This window comes from Leuciscus leuciscus, assembly GCF_965113295.1.
Source record: "Leuciscus leuciscus genome assembly, chromosome: 25".
NCBI classification, from domain to species: Eukaryota; Metazoa; Chordata; class Actinopteri; order Cypriniformes; family Leuciscidae; genus Leuciscus; species Leuciscus leuciscus.
In genome coordinates, this window is record NC_138724.1 from 20819093 (window position 1) to 20837464 (window position 18372).

At 37.9% G+C, this 18372-nt stretch overlaps 1 protein-coding gene across 4 annotated transcripts; it reads left to right on the forward strand.

Annotated features, from left to right (window-relative positions):
- The first annotated feature begins 331 nt into the window (after positions 1-331).
- Positions 332-17032, forward strand: wt1a (WT1 transcription factor a). Of its 4 annotated transcripts, none has more exons than XM_082159604.1 (9): positions 332-1098; positions 4194-4316; positions 5861-5963; positions 8958-9038; positions 12461-12560; positions 14086-14233; positions 14320-14409; positions 15066-15149; positions 16124-17032. In XM_082159604.1, exons 1-9 carry the CDS (start codon positions 702-704, stop codon positions 16243-16245), a joined length of 1248 nt encoding a protein of 415 aa, XP_082015730.1. In that variant the 5' UTR covers positions 332-701; the 3' UTR covers positions 16246-17032. The 4 variants fall into 4 exon arrangements, with proteins under 4 accessions (XP_082015730.1, XP_082015729.1, XP_082015728.1 ...); XM_082159603.1 differs by having other exon boundaries at positions 336-1098; positions 8955-9038; XM_082159602.1 differs by having other exon boundaries at positions 337-1098; positions 15066-15158.
- The last annotated feature ends 1340 nt before the right edge of the window (positions 17033-18372 follow it).

The window sequence follows — 18372 nt, forward strand, 5'->3', positions numbered from 1 at the left end:
TTAACAGTTTTATAGTCTCAGCTAAAATGTGTTTCAAAACTCATAAAAAGCCAGTCTCTGAATCATTGTTATGTATCCAGCCGACTCCCACAAACACAAACACACACAAACACACACACACACACACACACACACACACACACACACACACACACACACACACACACACACACACACACACACACACACACACACACACACACACACACACACACACACAGTTTATTGAGACTCCCTGCATGCTGTATGAGTATACAGGGAGGAGTATTGTACAGGGAGAAGTAAATGAATGAAGTGTTACACTCATCTTTCCTCACTAGCTCTGGCTCCTCCTCCTCCTCCCGACTCCTCAGACTGGCTCTGTATGTGAGCTCCTAGGCCTCCAAAGAAAACAGACACGCAAGAAAGGAGGAACCTCTCTTCTGCTCTCCTCACTCCATTCACAGAGCCTGCGAGAACTTGCCCCTGCTGGGACCTCCCAACCGAGCCCCCGTTTTCTCTTCTCCCATTGTGTAATGGACTATTCTGGTTGAAAACGACATCGCCGTTTTTAACGAAGAGCACTTTTTACTGGCCGTGACCCAACTTGACTCAGCGATGACACCTTGACTTTGGATTTTAGCACCAAATCGAACTCAAACAAGATCCTCGTTGGACCTCGTCTCTCAGCTGGGCCGTTCAGGTGTTTCAAGTACCCGAAAATGGGTTCCGATGTACGTGACCTCAACACTCTTCTCCCTCCCGTGCCCGCTCTGCCAGGGGGGAACGGTAACTGTGCCCTGCCCGTGAGCAGCACCCCGCAGTGGGCTCCTATGCTGGACTTTCACACCGGCGCACCCTACAGCTCGCTGGCCCCGCACTCCTTCATCAAGCAGGAGCCCAGCTGGGGCACGACCGACCCCCACGAAGACCCTCACTGTGGGCTGAGCGCCTTCACCGTGCATTTCTCTGGACAGTTCACTGGCACTGGGGCCTGCAGGTACGGGGCCTTCGGGGCCCCTACAGCCAGCCAGCCCCCATCCACCCAGCCCAGGATGTTCAGCAATAGCCCTTACCTGTCCAACTGCATGGACAGCCAGCCCAGCTCCAGGAATCAGGGTGAGAAACTCCTTTAATGTCATTGTAATTCGGTTCTGGGTCCTTTGTGACATTGTTCCCGAAGTGTTTGAATGAGTTAAGCCATAATTTATCAATAGATATAAACATTTTTATTAATTTTTAAGGGCACGAATCATCACATTTTACTGGAACGGGACCTATAAGTTTGCCTATTTTAGTTTAAATTGTATTTCAGTCATTCAGTTTAAATGTTGTCTGCTAAATACACTTTTAACAATTTTAGTAAAGCTTGTAAAACACTTTTTGAAAAACAAAAGTACTTTTTTTTTAGTTGGGATCTTGTATGTCATTCCTCTCAGTTTCGTAACATTTTGAATTCGGACCATTTCTATTACTCAACAGTTGGCCTAAAAGTCAATAAGTGTAAACCCATTAATTATTAGGGACAAGAAGCATCAAATTTACTGGCATGGGGCCTGTAACATGCTTATTTTAACAAAAAATGTATTTCAGTCATTCAGTGTAAATATGTCTGCATAATACATTAATTCAATTACATAGTAAAGCTTGGGGGGGGGGGGGGGGGGGGGGGGAGAGCATTGTATTAAAAACAACGCTTTCTGAAAATGTAATTTTAATTAAGGAGAACTTCAGTGACAACTAAACCACTTATGCAAATAAAATAATTGTTATTGACAGTAAAAAATAATACAGTTTGTCATATATTTTACAAAACTTTAGCTTTTTAATGCGAGGCATTAGCACAATTTGTATAGTACATTACTATTTTATAGGACAACTTTTGAAGAGAGTGTAGTTTGTCAGGATGTGAGCTTGTTTTAACAGTAATGTAGTAAGTGAGTAAATGCATTCTGTGATTTATCCATCACCAGGGCCATCACCTCACACATATTTGTCTGCCTTGAGTAATTATGTATCTCAATGCTCCTGTATTTGGCAAAACAGTTCCCAGTTATTTTACAGATATGCTCCAAACACCTCATCACACAGGCGTTTAATGCATGTTGGGTCATTGCTGTGTCAGTGTATAACGGACTTTAGGTTATTGGCTTGGGGGTTTCAACTTATGGGATAATAAAGATTTTGCAGTTAGACAAGAAAAATATTTTTTCTACCTTTTCATGATGACTAATTGCATGAAAACAAAGACGAAAAACTGCACCTGCTAATAATATTTCAAAAACTGAAAGATTATAATAAAGTGAAACTGATTTCAGATAAGCCAAATTAATTTGTTAAATTAGATTTCATAAAGTAAATACATGTAGACAAATATACCATGAATAAAGGTCTATTTGAAAACAAGTATCATTCTATAACTATATTATTGGAGACTATAATAATTAACAGAATTTAAAAAAAGAACATCTAATGATTTTGCACATTTTCCAAAACGTGTTTTGAAGTTATAAATTATACAAAGAAAAATGTACAAGAAATATTTGATCCTTTCTGATGATGTGTCACTCGGACACTGAGTTATTGGTTAATAATTTGATATTTTCTATGTATTTCATGACTACATAAATACATTTTCTCCTTCTCTCATTTGTCAATGAGTGCCTTACAAAATGACTTGATATTTTGCAATAACAACTTTTATCCATGTTGGTACTATTTTGTATAAATTCCACGTTATATCTACATATTTTGAAAATAAATCTAAAATATATTTTTATGTAAAAATGTATGTGAACATATATACACTGTAAATTATATAATCAATGAGTTATGACAACATATGTTTTTACAGTCAAACCCAAAATTATTCAGACACCAGATATCATTTTTTATATATATATTTTTACTAGTGGGTGCAGGACACTATAGTTAATTTATGTAAGTGAGGATATCAAGGTGTCTGAATAATGTTTGGTTTGACTGTACATTGCTTTTAAGTTATCAAAATAAGTTAAGCATTTTTCAACCTTTTATATAAGTTATTCAAGACTCAACTAATTTTTTTTTAAGTCAGTTTAATGTAATTTAAGTTGAAATGACTTAAACATCCAAGTTGATTGTACTTAAAAATTTAAGGCAGCAACTTCTTTTTTCTTTCTTTTTTTTTACAGTGCAAATGATGATCAGATTTTGCCCTCAATAATAAAATAAGATAATCTCTAATAATAAATAACATCAGACATGAGATCTTGTTTCGGGGTCCTTGAGTTACCCCAGACATAGAAGAATTTATTTAAAACACTAACACTCCCTAAGACATCTGATAGTTTATAGTTCTAAAATGCATTTTGGAAATCTAAAGTTTACAATTAATTGTGGGTGCTGCCACTCTTCACAATATCAGGCCACACTTTGAGCCAGTGACCAGCACTTCACTGACTCCCAGGTTAAAGCTCTTGCTGAGACCTGGTAGGGTGGAAGAGAAATGGTCATCTTTAATGAGTTTTTCTCTCTCTGAGGTGAAAGTGGTTGGCTTGTAATTAATGAAGATGGTGGTGGGAGACCATGATTTACGATGTTACGTCTGACCTGGGGTTAGACCGAGGCATGATTCACCCCCTGAACCTGGTGTCGGCTCTCGGCTACACCGTCCTGCCAGCGTTTGTTTTCCTCGCACAGCTTGTCCGCTCACCCCCGCTGGGCAATGGAGGGATGAATAGGATCCAAAGAAGAATATTCCTATTATCTAGAGAGTAGCTGTGTGTTTCTGTTTAATAACAGCTAATAGAGATTTGCTGATGTTGTTTTTATTTCTGGCACATATAGAATATACATATTTGCATCTGAAATGCAAAAGTTTAAAGTTTTCAGAATAATTAAGCAATTCTAAAATTACTAAAAGATAAATGGTATAAGACCTATAGTTGTGGCCACAACTGACATCTTCACCCTTTATTCAAATATTATTAATGTTGTTGTACTTGAAGTCAATTGTTTTATTTGTGATAATGCAATGAAACATGCCAAATTGTGCAGACATAATTTTGGGCCAGGCTGTCATACTTTTTTATTTTTCTCTGCAACAAAAAACTTTTGAAGTTTATGGAATAATTAGGCAATTCTAACATTTCTAGAACAGAAGATCTATATTTCAAATATATGTAAAAAAATGTTTAAAACATTTCTGACTGCATTTATATTATCTGTCCCAGGTTACGGCACAGTTGCTTTTGATGGAGGCACAAACTACGGACACACGCCTTCCCACCACACCTCGCAGTTTCCCAACCATTCCTTTAAACACGAGGACCCCATCACGCAGCAAAGCAACATGGGTAAGCACAAACACACTAAATTACATTTTATTGTGTTTGTATAAATGCATTTATTGGAGGAGACTCTAATCTGCAAACACTTTCTGCGTGTTTGCTCTTTGAACTTACATAGCGGTTTCTGTAATGTCATTCAGGGGGCAAGTTGCACAAAACGTCCCATCGCTGAACAGTAAATCAGCTCAAACTCTTCTTTCTCCCCATAGTCCTCTTTGCTCTTATGCACGTCATAATGTTTAAAATCAGCAAACAGCTAACCGGACAATTTGGTGTTCATTGTGCCGCAGTAAATTCTCCCTGAGGTCTCGATGCTAGTGACCAGAAGACTCTGCGATGTAAGATCCTTTTTGGAATGTTTAGAACTACCATGGGACGCATTCACAATATGAGGGCCGGATGAGCCAAAGCAGCGATTCCTCATTTGCACTGGAAACGGAGAGCGAGGGGTCTGCATGCTTTATGGCTTCAAAGAGACTCAGCCTGTTGTTTTCATAACTTCGAAGTGTAGTCGGCTGCGTCTCCATAACCCTCCCTCACGCTCATATTCCCTTTGTAAGCCGGACTGCACCACACATGCTCGATCATGCGTTTAGCTGGAACTGCAAAGTTATGATACTCTTAGCATCCAGGCATGGTTATTTTCCATGGGGGACTCAAGAAAAACAAAGCGCGCAAATGTTCATTCTCGTTAATTTAATTATAGAGGGAATTATTCAAAATAAAATGTATTAAAGATCAAACACAATGTTGTTATCCAAGGTGTGATAGAGGAGAAAAAATAGAAAAGTTCTTGTTATTTAAGGAAAAAAGTTAACTTATCACGTCATGTTTATTTATAAGTAATACATTTATTTAAAAACAAAAGATATTGTCCCAAAGTTCTGTACAACTTTTTTTTTTTACAAAGACTTAATAAACACTTGATTTTTATTTAAGTATTTGTATAATATTTTATAATAATTTTTTTTAGTATTTATATAATGTTTATATTAATGCCTCTTTTAATATAAAATTAATATAAAATAGATAATATTGATATTATTTAGTACAGTAAATAATAATAATAATATAATAGATACATACAACATGATGTGTTGTGTGTGTGTGTGTGTGTGTGTGTGTGTGTGTGTGTGTGTGTGTGTGTGTGTGTGTGTGTGTGTGTGTGTGTGTGTGTGTGTGTGTGTGTGTGTTATGGTAAACCCTACATTATGGAGACAAAATGTCCCCACAAAGATGGCAATATCCAAATTCTATTTGGACATTTTTTGATCCCCATGAGGAAAACGGCTTATAAATCATACGAGGTGATGTTTTTTGAAAATGTAAAAGTGCAAAAAGTTTTCTGTGATGGGTAGGTTTAGTTTTAGGGTTAGTGTAAAGGTATAGAATTTACAGTTTGTACAGTATAAAAATCATTATGTCAATGGAAAGTCCCAATAAAACCTGAAAATGCAATGTGTGTGTGTGTGTATATATATGGCCAATACAAAGAGGGATGTTTGAAGTGCTATCAGAGGCTTCTTATTAATATGTGTGTTGAATTTCAGGTGACCAGCAGTATCCTGTCCCTCCTCCAGTGTACGGTTGTCACACTCCTTCTGACAGCTGTACAGGAAGTCAGGCTCTGCTCCTGAGGAACCCGTACAACAGGTAGGGCTGTCCATCACACAAATAACATCTCAAGGTCTTCTGAAACATGTTCCTCACACATGTTTGACTCCTTTCTCTCTGTCTGCAAGACATGCACATCATTGCGCTTCAGATGTTTCTGAAATGCTGCCTTAACAGAAAAACAGACGTCATGCAATTTAATATATATCTTAAAAGATAGGGAAAATATCCAGACAGGCTACAGACAGTCCAGCTGATAGTTGTCAGGACACTCTGGGCGCAGGAAGTTCAAATCCAGTTCTGTTCAATAACCAGGCCTGCGCAACAATCAGAGACGCTTCAAAATCTGTTATGGCGGCTCCAAAAAGTCACGCTGCCACTGAGCACGTAGAGGAAGCGGGGAAATTAAGTAACAAGAGGAGGAAAAGGAGGAAAACTTGTTCGTACAGGATGTTCAAATAAAGTTTCTGTTGGGATTTTTTTTTAATGTGAATTATCAAAATACACTACGGTTCAAAAGTTTGGGGTCGGTAAGATTTTTTAAATGTGCTTAAAGAAGTCTCTTATGCTCACCATTGGTCAAAATAAAGTAAAATTTCAGTGAAATTCGCTGAATTTTCAGTCTTAAGTGTCACATGATCTTTCAGAAATCTTTCTAATGCTGATTTGCTGCTCAAGAAAAAATTATTATTATTATCATCAATGGTGAAAATAGTTGTGCTGCCTAATATTTGTGTGGAAACCGTGATACATTTTTTTTTTTTTCAAGATTCATTAAATTCAAGATTTAATGCATTCTTACTGAATAAAAGTATTAATTTCTATAAAAAAATAAAATATTAATCTTGCTAACCCCAAACTTTTGAATGGTTGTGTAATCCAATGTTAGACAAACAAAAACATTTCTGAAAAATACGAGGAAATTGAGCACTCAAAAAAATCCCAAATTACAAGTGTCAGGGGTTAAAAATGCAAAATGGTGTAATTTCATTTGACAGAATATTGCCAAATCAAAGCTGGGTTCTGTCAAACATGCTTAATAAAGGTCAAGTGCTGAACAGCAGTGTGTACTACGCCAAGACAAACGCTTTAATCCACCACCCGTTTGCACTTTCAGACCAGCTCTGAATTCTTTCATTCTGATAAGTGGTTAACTGTTCTCGGTGGAGTTCCATTCGCAACTTTGTCTAACAGTACGAGTACTACAACCCCAAAATCATCTCACATTCCTTGGATGCTTTCACCATGTTGTTTTTCCAGCGCAGAGGGAACATAAAGATTCAAAATAACAGAATTGGGATGATAAGAGGACTCTGACTCAGGTCAAACTGCATTTTCCAGTTCCCGCTTCTCTGCGTTGTAATAAACAGGCCGCAGTGAGGCGGCTGTGAATCCTCAAATCAAAATGCTGTGGCGCTTTTCAAATCAAATGCCTGGTACCTACAGCCCTGTATTTACACAGGCCTCTAGGTTAAAAAATTTTTTTGGTAGCACTAGGTGACTGGAATAAAAACATGTCCAGATTTTCAAAGTTAAATTAGGTTGTTGTTAATCTCAAAGGCAGATGTAGTGTAAACTATTCACAATCTACAGGCTTCCTGCATCTGCGTCTGGTGCGTCAAAAATGAAAAACAAAGATCCAGAGCATGTTGTACAGGGAGTCTACCAGACCACTGTTATATCTGACCAAACTATTAGTTTTTTTCCGTGTATTTGACTCCGTTTAAAGCAATTTTCCAGCTTATGTTTAAAAAAAGAACTGACATGTCTATTATTTGAGCTGCAAAGCTGTATAAATCATAATATTTACAGTCGTTTTAAGGTTATAGGCATTATGTTGTCATGTCATTGAATCAAAAATTGGATATTACTTTACACACAGAAAAGATGAGTAAGCATTTTTTTGCGCACTAAAACCACTGCACTTTAAACAATTATATGATCATAAGTTATGGCAACATATGTTTTTACATTGCTTTAACTCATCAAAATAAGTTAAGCAATTCCAACTTCTTTTATAAGTTATACAAGATTCAACACATTTTTTTGAAGTCAGTTTAATGTAATTTAAGTTGAAATGACTTAAACAGCGTAGTTGATTGTACTTAAAAAATTTAAGTTTAATTTACAGTGTGACATCAATTCTTCTGTTAAAACCTGTGCATTATCTACTTAAACTGCAAAAACTGTATAAATCAAATTTTTTATAGTCGTTTTAAGTTTATGGTTTTAGGCATTACCTTGTCATGGGAATGAATTGTAAAATCTGATATAACTTCACACAGAATAGATTAGTAAGCAATTTTTGCACACTAAAATCATGTTATTGCATATTGTTTACTGTATGTCTTGTGGCTATACTTTTGAAACAGTGAGGATTTTAACATTTACGTTTGGCTCCATTTACCTCAATGTAATGCTAAATTGCCATAAATGCTGTTGATTGAATTTAACATGTGCTGAATATGCCTTTTATTTAAAGTTATCATTATTGGAATAGTCCTGAAACATTTTTAACACGCGTGTAAAAGGGCCATATGGCATAATTGTAGTTTCTCAAAACAAACTCTTGATGCTGAAATACTGTTCTGTTCCTTCAACAGTGAAGCAAGCACAGTACCAGGTACCAGTTCATACCGTCGTATTCTGTTGCCTGTCTATGATGAAACACTATGATGTCAGAGTTGCTGTAGATAAATCCAAACTATGTGTTTGGGTGAGCACCTGGCAGGGTAACTAATGGTTCTACGGACAGGCTTTTAATAACGTATGGCAGGTTTTTGGTCAGAGGGATGACCTGATTAACTGATCACCCCGGTGGTGTGGGTAAACTCCTTTTTTTTTCTGCTCATATGACACATTCATTCGCTGTTACCCAGGGTGCCTTTGTCAAAAAGGCTATTTTTCATCCACACATTCTTTACATGTGACAATGGTTGATGGTTTTTAATATTAAGTGTGCTTGTTGTAAAGGAAAATACTGTACATGCATATTTTCTTAAATAGTGTTTCTGTTGTTTTCAATCCCAGCAGCGATAATTTATATCAAATGGCGTCACAGTTGGAGTGCATGGGGTGGAATCCTGTCAACCCTTTGGCATCCACTATAAAGAGGTAGGTCGACGTGACCCGCTCCTGTCATGTAGGAAATTCTTCTGTGATTTGGATAAGAACACATTTGCTTCAGCTTAGAGAAGAGAAGGACTTATAATAGGCTTTGTTTGAGCTGGTGCTTAATATGATAATAGGTCTGAATGCAAGTTGAATTATGTGTGCAAACCACATCGGTTTGGGTTCTGTTTGTTCTATGGAACATTGCCATGGATGTCAGAAAAGCCATTTTAAATTCATTGCAAATAGTTGAACACTGGCCAGAGCATTCATTAGGCTTTCTTACAGAAAACTGTTCTAAAATGTTGTGATAGAGTTTCCTGCGCTACTTATATAACTGAATCAACAACGCGAAACAGAAAGCATGATCAATGTAGTCTGATACAAATTAAAGCTGCCAGCAGCGATGAACGGGCCCTCGCACTGGTGCCAACGCCACCCGGTGGCCTTAAGAAAACAGTGAACGGTGGGCAATATGTATTTAAATGGGTAAATATAGGAGGACTATGTCAAAGTCATTTATATGTGCCACAGTTCCTGCTACCAGCTGGTGGCGCTATGTCTATAACTAAATATTGCATGTAGATGTCTTCAGGCCAGGACTTTTATGAAAATGTTTGGGGCAGATTAGACATTGAGTTACAACTTCCAGTTTCATGGCATTAATAATTTGCTTTAACCCTAGCTAAGTGTTGCTAGCATGGACAGCGCGTCTCTGTTTCCTTCCACTGTAGAAAAATGAAGCCAAAATATCCCCAGTAACGGCCATTTTCGTGAAGAACTACCTAAAAAGACAGAAAACATCTTTCTGAAAATTATTTGAAGTGTAATTTGATTTGCTCGCGTCCCATTCGATTACATGGAGAGGGCGGGGTTTATGACCTATACTGCAGCGAGCCACCAGGGGGCGATCGAAATGCTTTGGCTTCACTTTTCAGGACTTGTGCAGCCCACTTGGGTTTAACATGTTTGTAGCATGTTGCTAACATGTTTAACATTTGATATCATATTTTAATATTGTTTTAAATGTTAGGAGTGCATTGCAGTGTAAAACATGTCACTTCCTGTTGCCAGTATGTGGTGCTATGACTATAACAAAATATTGGGATGTAGATATCTTAGGCCATGACTTTTAAGAAACATGAAGATTGGGCCAGATTGGATATTGCATGTAGCCTACAAGTAACAACTTCCTCTTTCATGTACTCATATAACAATACGAATGACTCTTATAAGAAGGCTTTTTTGTAGTGAAACAAAAACATACACCTCATCAGTGTAGTCTGATTCTGAACTCTTGTGACTCTTGAAAATGATTCTAAGGAGTCGGTTCTTTTTAGTGAATCAAAAACTGACAGCGCAACCAGTGTAGTCTTGATTCCTAAATGGATGACTCTTTTGAGCCAGCTCTGTTTAGTGTATCACAAACATACTAGTGCAGTCTGACTGAACAAATTACTTCTGATTATTTTTTGTGAATCAAACACATACAGCTTATACCTAACTTTGAGACCAAGTATGCGTTTTTTTTTAATATTTTAGTATTGTGTTTAAAAACATAAAGCGCAACCAGTGTAGTCTGATTCCCCCAAGCAAAAATCTTTTCCCCGCAACTTTCTTCTCATCTTTCTGTTTGTGCCAGAGAGTAGAGTGTGCACATACAGAATTAGCCTCTGTAGTGTTTTGTCTGGCTAGAGAATGATATCCTGCCATATATTTCTGCCAGTGGCACCTCAGCCTTGACCAGGCCGAGCGCCGGCCCGCCGGGAGGAAGGGAGCCGTGCAGGGGGGAGGTGGAAGTGCATCAGTGCACAATGGGACAGCCTTTACTCCCCCTGGGACCCAAGCGAGAATCCGCAGTCACGTTCGGCCAGGCGGGGAGGAGGCTGTGACCTCTCTCCAGCCTCTCTGAAAGAGTCAGTGGAGCCCTGGGTGACGGAATGATTCATGTGCTGATAAATGAGAAGGACGGTGCTGGTTTCGGTTGAGGGAAAATCAGACACGCTGATCGATCCCAAGGGGGCTGCCATGGAAGCGTTGCTGTGGCTCCTCAATCCAAACTTAATCATTCCTATATACATCCAACAATCTAAAGCTCTTGGCATTCCTCCAAATCCCATGTCTGCCGCAAGACCAAGGTGGTTCGGCTTGGGTGAATGAATGAACTGTGAGAAGATTTACTGCAGGATGCTGTTTTGGACTGTCTTTCTGTCTGGCTGGTCTTGCATAGAGACAAAGAGAACTTTATACCTCATGAACTGTTACACAAAATTCGTGAAATTTTGTTCAAGCAAGGCAAAGATTTTCGCAGTAACATAATGTGTGGTCTTTTCTCCAAAGGGGAAACATGGTGCAGAATTGTCTTGAGAAACATGTATTTACAGCGCAACGTAAAAAGGCATACCGCTGAGGTTCAGGCAGAAGTTCAACAGTGAGCAAGACCATACATTCCCCATTCATCTCTCTGACTGGCCCTACCTCAAATGTTTAGGGCAAAAATATGGCTCTTTGAAACAGGGAGCAATTTGCCCCAATGTCAGGATGAGTTACAAAGACATGAATCTGTGTGTTTTATGGCTAGCAATGCCCTCTATATGTCATCCAAACTTTGTGAAATAATGCATGGAGAGATTTAGGAAGGACTTTATCTGCTGTCGTACATAAGTAGGAAAGTTATGAGGTAGAATTACATTTTGTGAAGAGTTGCTATAGCTTGGAGCAGTTTTTGACATTTTTACATGCATCGAAAAGCATGTCTTAGTGATATTCTAGTTGTCATTGCAATTGACTATAAAGTTTAAGACAAACAGATACAGACACAAATCAAATTGTTCATTAAATGTTTTTATGTTTTTACTCAACAAATAACAGATCTCCACACTACTTTAATCAGTATTTTGTGGGTTTTTTTTTTGTAAAAATAGCTGATACTATGACTTGTTTTCCATGTAAAAAAAAATTAACAAATGTACAAAAATGTGTTTTTTTTATGTTTAAAAGAAATGTCTTATGCTCACCAAAGTTACATTTATTTGATAAAAAAATTAGTAAAACAGTAATATTGTGAAATAGTATTACAGTTAAAATAAATTTAGAAATCATTCTAATATGCTGAAAATAATAAGAAAGATTTCGTATTATTATCAATGTTGACAACAGGTGTGCTGCTTGATATTTTTGTGGAAATGTGATGCATTCTTTTTCTGGATTTGATAAATACAAAGTTTTAAAAAAGCATTTATTTGAAATAGAAATCTTTTGTAAAATGATCAAAACTGTCGCTTATTTTTTTATCTCACTGATTCCAAACTTATCACATTATTTATACTTGTAGCAATCAGTTTGCATTTCTAGTTCTCTGAAAAAGCTCACTTTATTCCACCTGATCACAATAACTAAATATTCTCCCCTCTGAACACAAACAGTCATGCAGGAGGGTATGAGAGCGACCCCAGCACACCCATGGTCTACAGCTGCAGCACGCAGTACCGCATCCACACCCACGGTGTCTTCAGAGGCCTTCAGGTCAGTATCTCTAACTCACGGCACACTTGAGTTCACTCCCAGGACACACGAAGATTCTTTGTGCTCTTGGGATGTGCTCACAATGGGCCAAGGTCAGGCCAAGGCGTACAAAGACACACAGGGACTTGCATACTCAACCCTTAATCAAAAGGTTGATTATACAACTTGCTCAAATGAATAACTCAAAAAGAAAAAGAAAAGATTTAGAAGTGTAATACAGTGCCTTAAATAACTAATAAAAAAAAGAGACAAATGTAATTTAAAAAGAAGGTGCTGAAGAGAACCATCTGACGCAATGAGAAGGCTATGCGAGAGGAAGCAGGCCCCTGCCAAAATAGCTGAGAGATTTGAAAGGCATTTGAGGATGAAAAGCGAAGAGGAATCACTTTAAAAAGTCCATTAGCCGTAAAGCTGCAGTTTCCAGTTGCCTGCTGCTCATGCATATAAATCATTAGCTCTTAATTAATGTCTGTCAGCGGCCTTAAAGCAGTAAAAGAAGAGATACTCCAGAGCTGCTCTTGTTCAGAATGGGATGCCTTTCTTCACTTCTCTGTTTACTCTTTCTTTTCTTATTGTATAAATGCGTGAATGGCCAATTTTTCAGCTAGGGGGAGGGGGGGGGGGGGGGGTAGATAGATAGATGACAGACAGGTGGATGGATGGATGGATGGATGGATGGATGGATGGATAGATAGATGACAGACAGGTGGATGGATGGATGGATAGATAGATGACAGACAGGTTGATAGATAGATAGATAGATAGATAGATAGATAGATAGATAGATAGATAGATAGATAGATAGATAGATAGAAAAATGTCAGATGGATGGATGGATAGATGAATGGATAGATAGACATATGAATGGATAGATAGATAGATAGATAGATAGATAGATAGATAGATAGATAGATAGATAGATAGATAGATAGATAGATAGAAAAGTGACAGACAGATAGATAGATGTATGCAAATGTATACAATACATTAGTTAAAACTGATCATTTAGAACAGCTAGTCTGAACTAAACTGTCACATACAAATCAGACGTAGCATGCTAGCCCGCTGGGGTGTATTGCCTAGCCTGCTGTGTTATCATCCCCGTGGGGTCAATATATAAGTCTGGCACTACAGCAGTAGAACAGTTTTAGTAATTTACTTATCAATAACACTTAACACTCATTCATTACCATGCCAGCGTACGGAAACGCCATTATGCTAAGCACTAGTTAATTAAGAGCAGATGGGCTTTAGCAGTGGGCAAATGAGGGAAACGGGAGGAACAGGGGGAGTGAAGCAGTGAAATAAGGTCTGCCTAACGTCCGTGACTAACCGTTCACAGTTAGAGCTCATATCAGTAGCATGGGTAAATCTGAATAATCATTTCACAGCTAATTCTGCAGTAATGAACCGATTGGGCATGCTAATCATTAGCGGTTTTCCGCATGGGCAGTGGGTTTGGATGTCTTGTTTGGTGCGCAGCATTCGCTGTAGCACGAATTGAATGTTGTGGACTTTCTCACAGGATGTGCGGAGAGTACCTGGCATTACACCCGCCATTGTGCGTTCATCTGAGACCAACGAAAAAAGGCCATTCATGTGCGCCTACCCGGGCTGTAACAAAAGATACTTTAAACTTTCTCACTTACAGATGCACAGTCGTAAACACACAGGTAAGACAACCCACAAATGTTATTAAATACCATTAGCACAAATGCTAAGGTTATCATTAACATGTTTGGTTGTATTAAACTCATAGGGGAGAAACCCTATCAGTGTGACTTCACAGACTGTGGTCGCAGGTTCTCCAGATCAGACCAGCTAAAACGACACCAGAGAAGACACACAGGTTTGCGCCTCTGTCCCTTATTATTTCTGTCTTCCTGTCGCTGTTTTCCCTCTGGTATTTCCTTGTAGCATGTGAAACTATTCAGTAAGGCACACAAACGATTAGAGCTTCAGATCTAAGCCCTCTTGTGAAAAAGAAGTACAGTTTATCATACTTTTTACATGAATACTTGTTACGTAGATTTATTGATTTTTGGATTTCCCACAATCCCCAAACTCGCATGCTGAATTTGGAACCGCATACTAGCATACTACTCTTACTAGTTCTGCCACTGAAAGTATACTAGCATGCAAATTCACCAATAGAAACACTGCCATGCAAGTAGAATCATGCTAATGATGCTAATTCCTCATATCTTTTACAAAAAGGTGTGATAACACAGTCTGCAGTTGTCGACTTAAGGTCGGCTAAATGTTTACATTTTCACTCGCGTTCCAAGTGTGTGAAAACATTAGTTTTATGAGTTAACATTTAGCACATGCTGATGTATTGCTATCTGGCCGGACTCTCTTTGGACATTGATCTCACAATACTTAATACAAGACGATTTTTTCTCTCTGACACATTTTGGCATGGTCTCTCTACCGTAGCCTGTACCCGTTCTCTCCTTGTGTGTGTGAGTGTGACCACACTTGTATGTTCCTGTGTGTGTGTAGGCGTTAAGCCATTCCAGTGCGAAACCTGTCAGAGAAAGTTCTCACGGTCAGACCACCTTAAGACCCACACCCGGACACATACAGGTAAAACAAGTGCGTAAACCTTTTCATTTTTTCATGATTTGCTCCTCTCTTTCCACTCTTTGAATAGTTGAAGTTTTAGAGGTCACCTTTATTTAGCATTATGTTATCAGTTTGTATTCAAAAGCGAATGCTAAAATCTTTAACTAAATTGTAGTGGTTCTTAACTACAGATAGACTACGGAGCGTCTAAAGGGACATGGTGGTGGAACAAATATGGGATGGGAGGAAAAAAAATATTTCAGTGCTTTTGCATGGTCTCGTAAAAGCTTTGAATTCCCAGAGAAGCCTCTGAGAAACTTTGAATTCACTCGCAAAGAACTCAAAAGGTTTGCGAGCGAATGCAAAGATGCTCGGATGAGCGGCAACATTTTTCAAGTAAACGCAAAACATTTGCAAGAGAATGTAAAAGCATTGAAACAAATTTTTTTTTCTAAATTTTTTTTTTAACATCACTCTGTCCCTTTAGGGGGAAGTCCTAAAATTAAGACTGAAATTTATTAGTATAATCATAAATAGCACATGCCCACAAAATTATTACTATAACTAAAGTCTTTGTAGAAAAATTTGATTTCTGAATATATTGAATTTTAATGAATGTCAATGACAAGTGGCTGATGAATTCCTACCAATTTTCAACCAACAAACAAACAAACAAACAAATAATTAGTGTTTTCTCCTTTTAATAAGTAGATAAATTATTTAAATAATATTTTATTTATTTTGTTTTTTATTATGATTTATCCAATACACAATTATATGCTTAGTTGCATTTTATTGTTTGCATTAAGCAAAATTTATATATATTTTTTTATTTATATAAAATGTATATAACTTTTTTTGAGAAATATAGAAATATAACACACCAGTGTTATTAGGTGACCTCAATATTATTTAATAATGCTGCTATTCCTTACTGCTCTCTACTTTTACCTTTCGATTCCATCCTAATGTTTGTATCTTTTTCTCTCTTTCAGGTGAGAAACCCTTCAACTGCAGATGGCCTAACTGTCAGAAGAAGTTTGCCAGGTCTGATGAGCTTGTCCGGCACCACAATATGCACCAGAGGAATCTGACGAAGCTGCAGCTGGCCATCTGAGCCGCGTCCCATTGGCAGTGGCTCCTCCTGGGTGCTGGCGCGGCCCCGTCCCAAAGCATAAACTGCAGCTTGTTTAAGGAAAAGCAAAAGTCTGTTTTCCTTTATAATAGTTCAGGTGATGGAGTTGCAAGACAAGGCAACAGTACTCTTTATCTGCATGTGCAGTGCCCCCTAGAGGCAGCTCGCAACGGGCCCTTATAAAACACTACAGTGGGGTCAATGTACAAGTATCTGCTTTCCAGTGAGGAAACCTTACGTCTTTCAATAAGATTTTGAGATTTGGGATGTGAAATATTATGTATCTAACAATTAATTAAGTAGTGTTTAGACTAATTTATTATGTTTGTTGTAAATTAAACTCTTCAAACTATCCGTCCTCAACATGTTGTATCTGGAATTGTAAAACTCTCTCCACTGAAGTGCTCATCCATGCTGTTTGTAAAAATACACTCTTTTTGACCTTACCAGTTAATTTATGAGTAGGTCACACTGGTTATGTGGCTGAGCGATTGTGGTCAAGTTGTATATATTAGTTTCAATCCTCAGCCAAAACACCAAAAAAAGAAAATTTTTTTAAAAAATCTAGGCAAAATTCTGTTTATGGGAAATGTGACTCACATAAGTAACGGAAAGAAATGTGAAACATATTTGGATGGAAATTTTGTTTTTTTGTTTTTTTGAATGAGCTTTATTTGTATGTTTGTCGTATATATCTGTTATCGACAGTCATTGTTTTTTTTTTATTTTGTAAAAAAATTAAACTTTTGGCATTAACTTGAAATGTGAAGCACCGATTCTGCTCTGAATTTAATTTTTTTAATTTTATGGAGAGAAATCTTAAAATTATGACTTAATTATTTGCTCATTTTGATTTTGGGCTTTATTTTATAATCTGCAGGTAATTGATAATAAATGAATTTGGCTGTATATTTTCTTTAGCAAAGTATGTGGTAGTTCTTCAGATATAGTATAAGGGACAACAGGTTCAGTTTCCCCTCACAATTAAAGGTGCTATTAGAATTCAGAAACCCTCGTTATTGGCGACACCGATGGCCGTTAAGTGAACTGCAGCCAACAATTTGTTGCACGTGCTGCTCAAGTAGGTCTAGCACTCGTGTAACGTAAAAGAGACTGAATGTTATTTAAGGCCCCGATATAATGACGTCGAAGTTCTTTCTTGTTCTAAGCTTAAAAGTAAAAAGAAGTTGGAAATACCTTTGTAGTCATTTCTGCAGTCATCTCGACGCCGTCCACGCTGAGAGCGACGTTTAGATGAAAATATGTGATGCGCGCTTTCAGTAACAAAATAAACACAACAAAAATGACAGCGGTGAGAAAACCATGAAAGCATCTGATCATAGCGATGTGGATGTGGATATGCTTGCAGCAGCACTGCGATTCACCGGCATCATGTCGACAGATGAGGTAACTAAGACTGTTGATAGTTTGATTATAGAGTAGGCCTAAGTAGCAGCCTATGCCTATTTGAGGTTATAGATATTGGTATGTGAGAGTTTGAATTAATACCTTCTTTTTTTGCGTGACACATTGACATTAGAATACAGAATGGCTCTTTTGATTGACATTATGCTTAACATTGTATAATTTAATGTGTCAACGGAAGAGAGGCTCTTGGTAGTGTGCTTAAACGTCACATCCTTTTGATTTTCCCGGCAAAAACGTCCCGCCTCCTTCACATAAAGATCAGTCTACAGGCTTCATAGACAACATAGGAAGTCGGGAAGGTCTCGTTTGAAAAGTTTCCTTATAAGCTGTTAACACATTGCCAAAAAAACTGTGATTAGCCTAATATAAAAATTGGAAATAGAACCTACAATCACATTTTGTTTCATTCAACTAAGGCCTCCCTTCAACCATGCATAGGCTACTCTAAAAACCCCCATGAAAATGTACAGCTATCTGCTGATATTTTATCTTTATCTGGAGCCCAAGTTGTGGCCGTCTAGCCTTTTCCATCTCAAACAATTTGCTTGGCCCCCAGTGCTGCGTAAATCAGCGAGCTTCTCCACCCTATTACTCATGCCGAAAAGTCCCGCTATATCTCACAGAGACAGCGCTTAATCTCTGTCCTAGATTTGGTCCGAGTGCCCTTTGAAGGCGAGGTGG

Coding starts and splice junctions, on each gene's coding strand:
- wt1a (XM_082159601.1), top strand. CDS start 702: ATGGGTTCCGATGTACGTGACCTCAACACTCTTCTCCCTCCCGTGCCC. Junction 9,039..12,460: donor TTGGCATCCACTATAAAGAG/GTAGGTCGACGT, acceptor GAACACAAACAG/TCATGCAGGAGGGTATGAGA. Junction 14,234..14,319: donor GCACAGTCGTAAACACACAG/GTAAGACAACCC, acceptor TTAAACTCATAG/GGGAGAAACCCTATCAGTGT.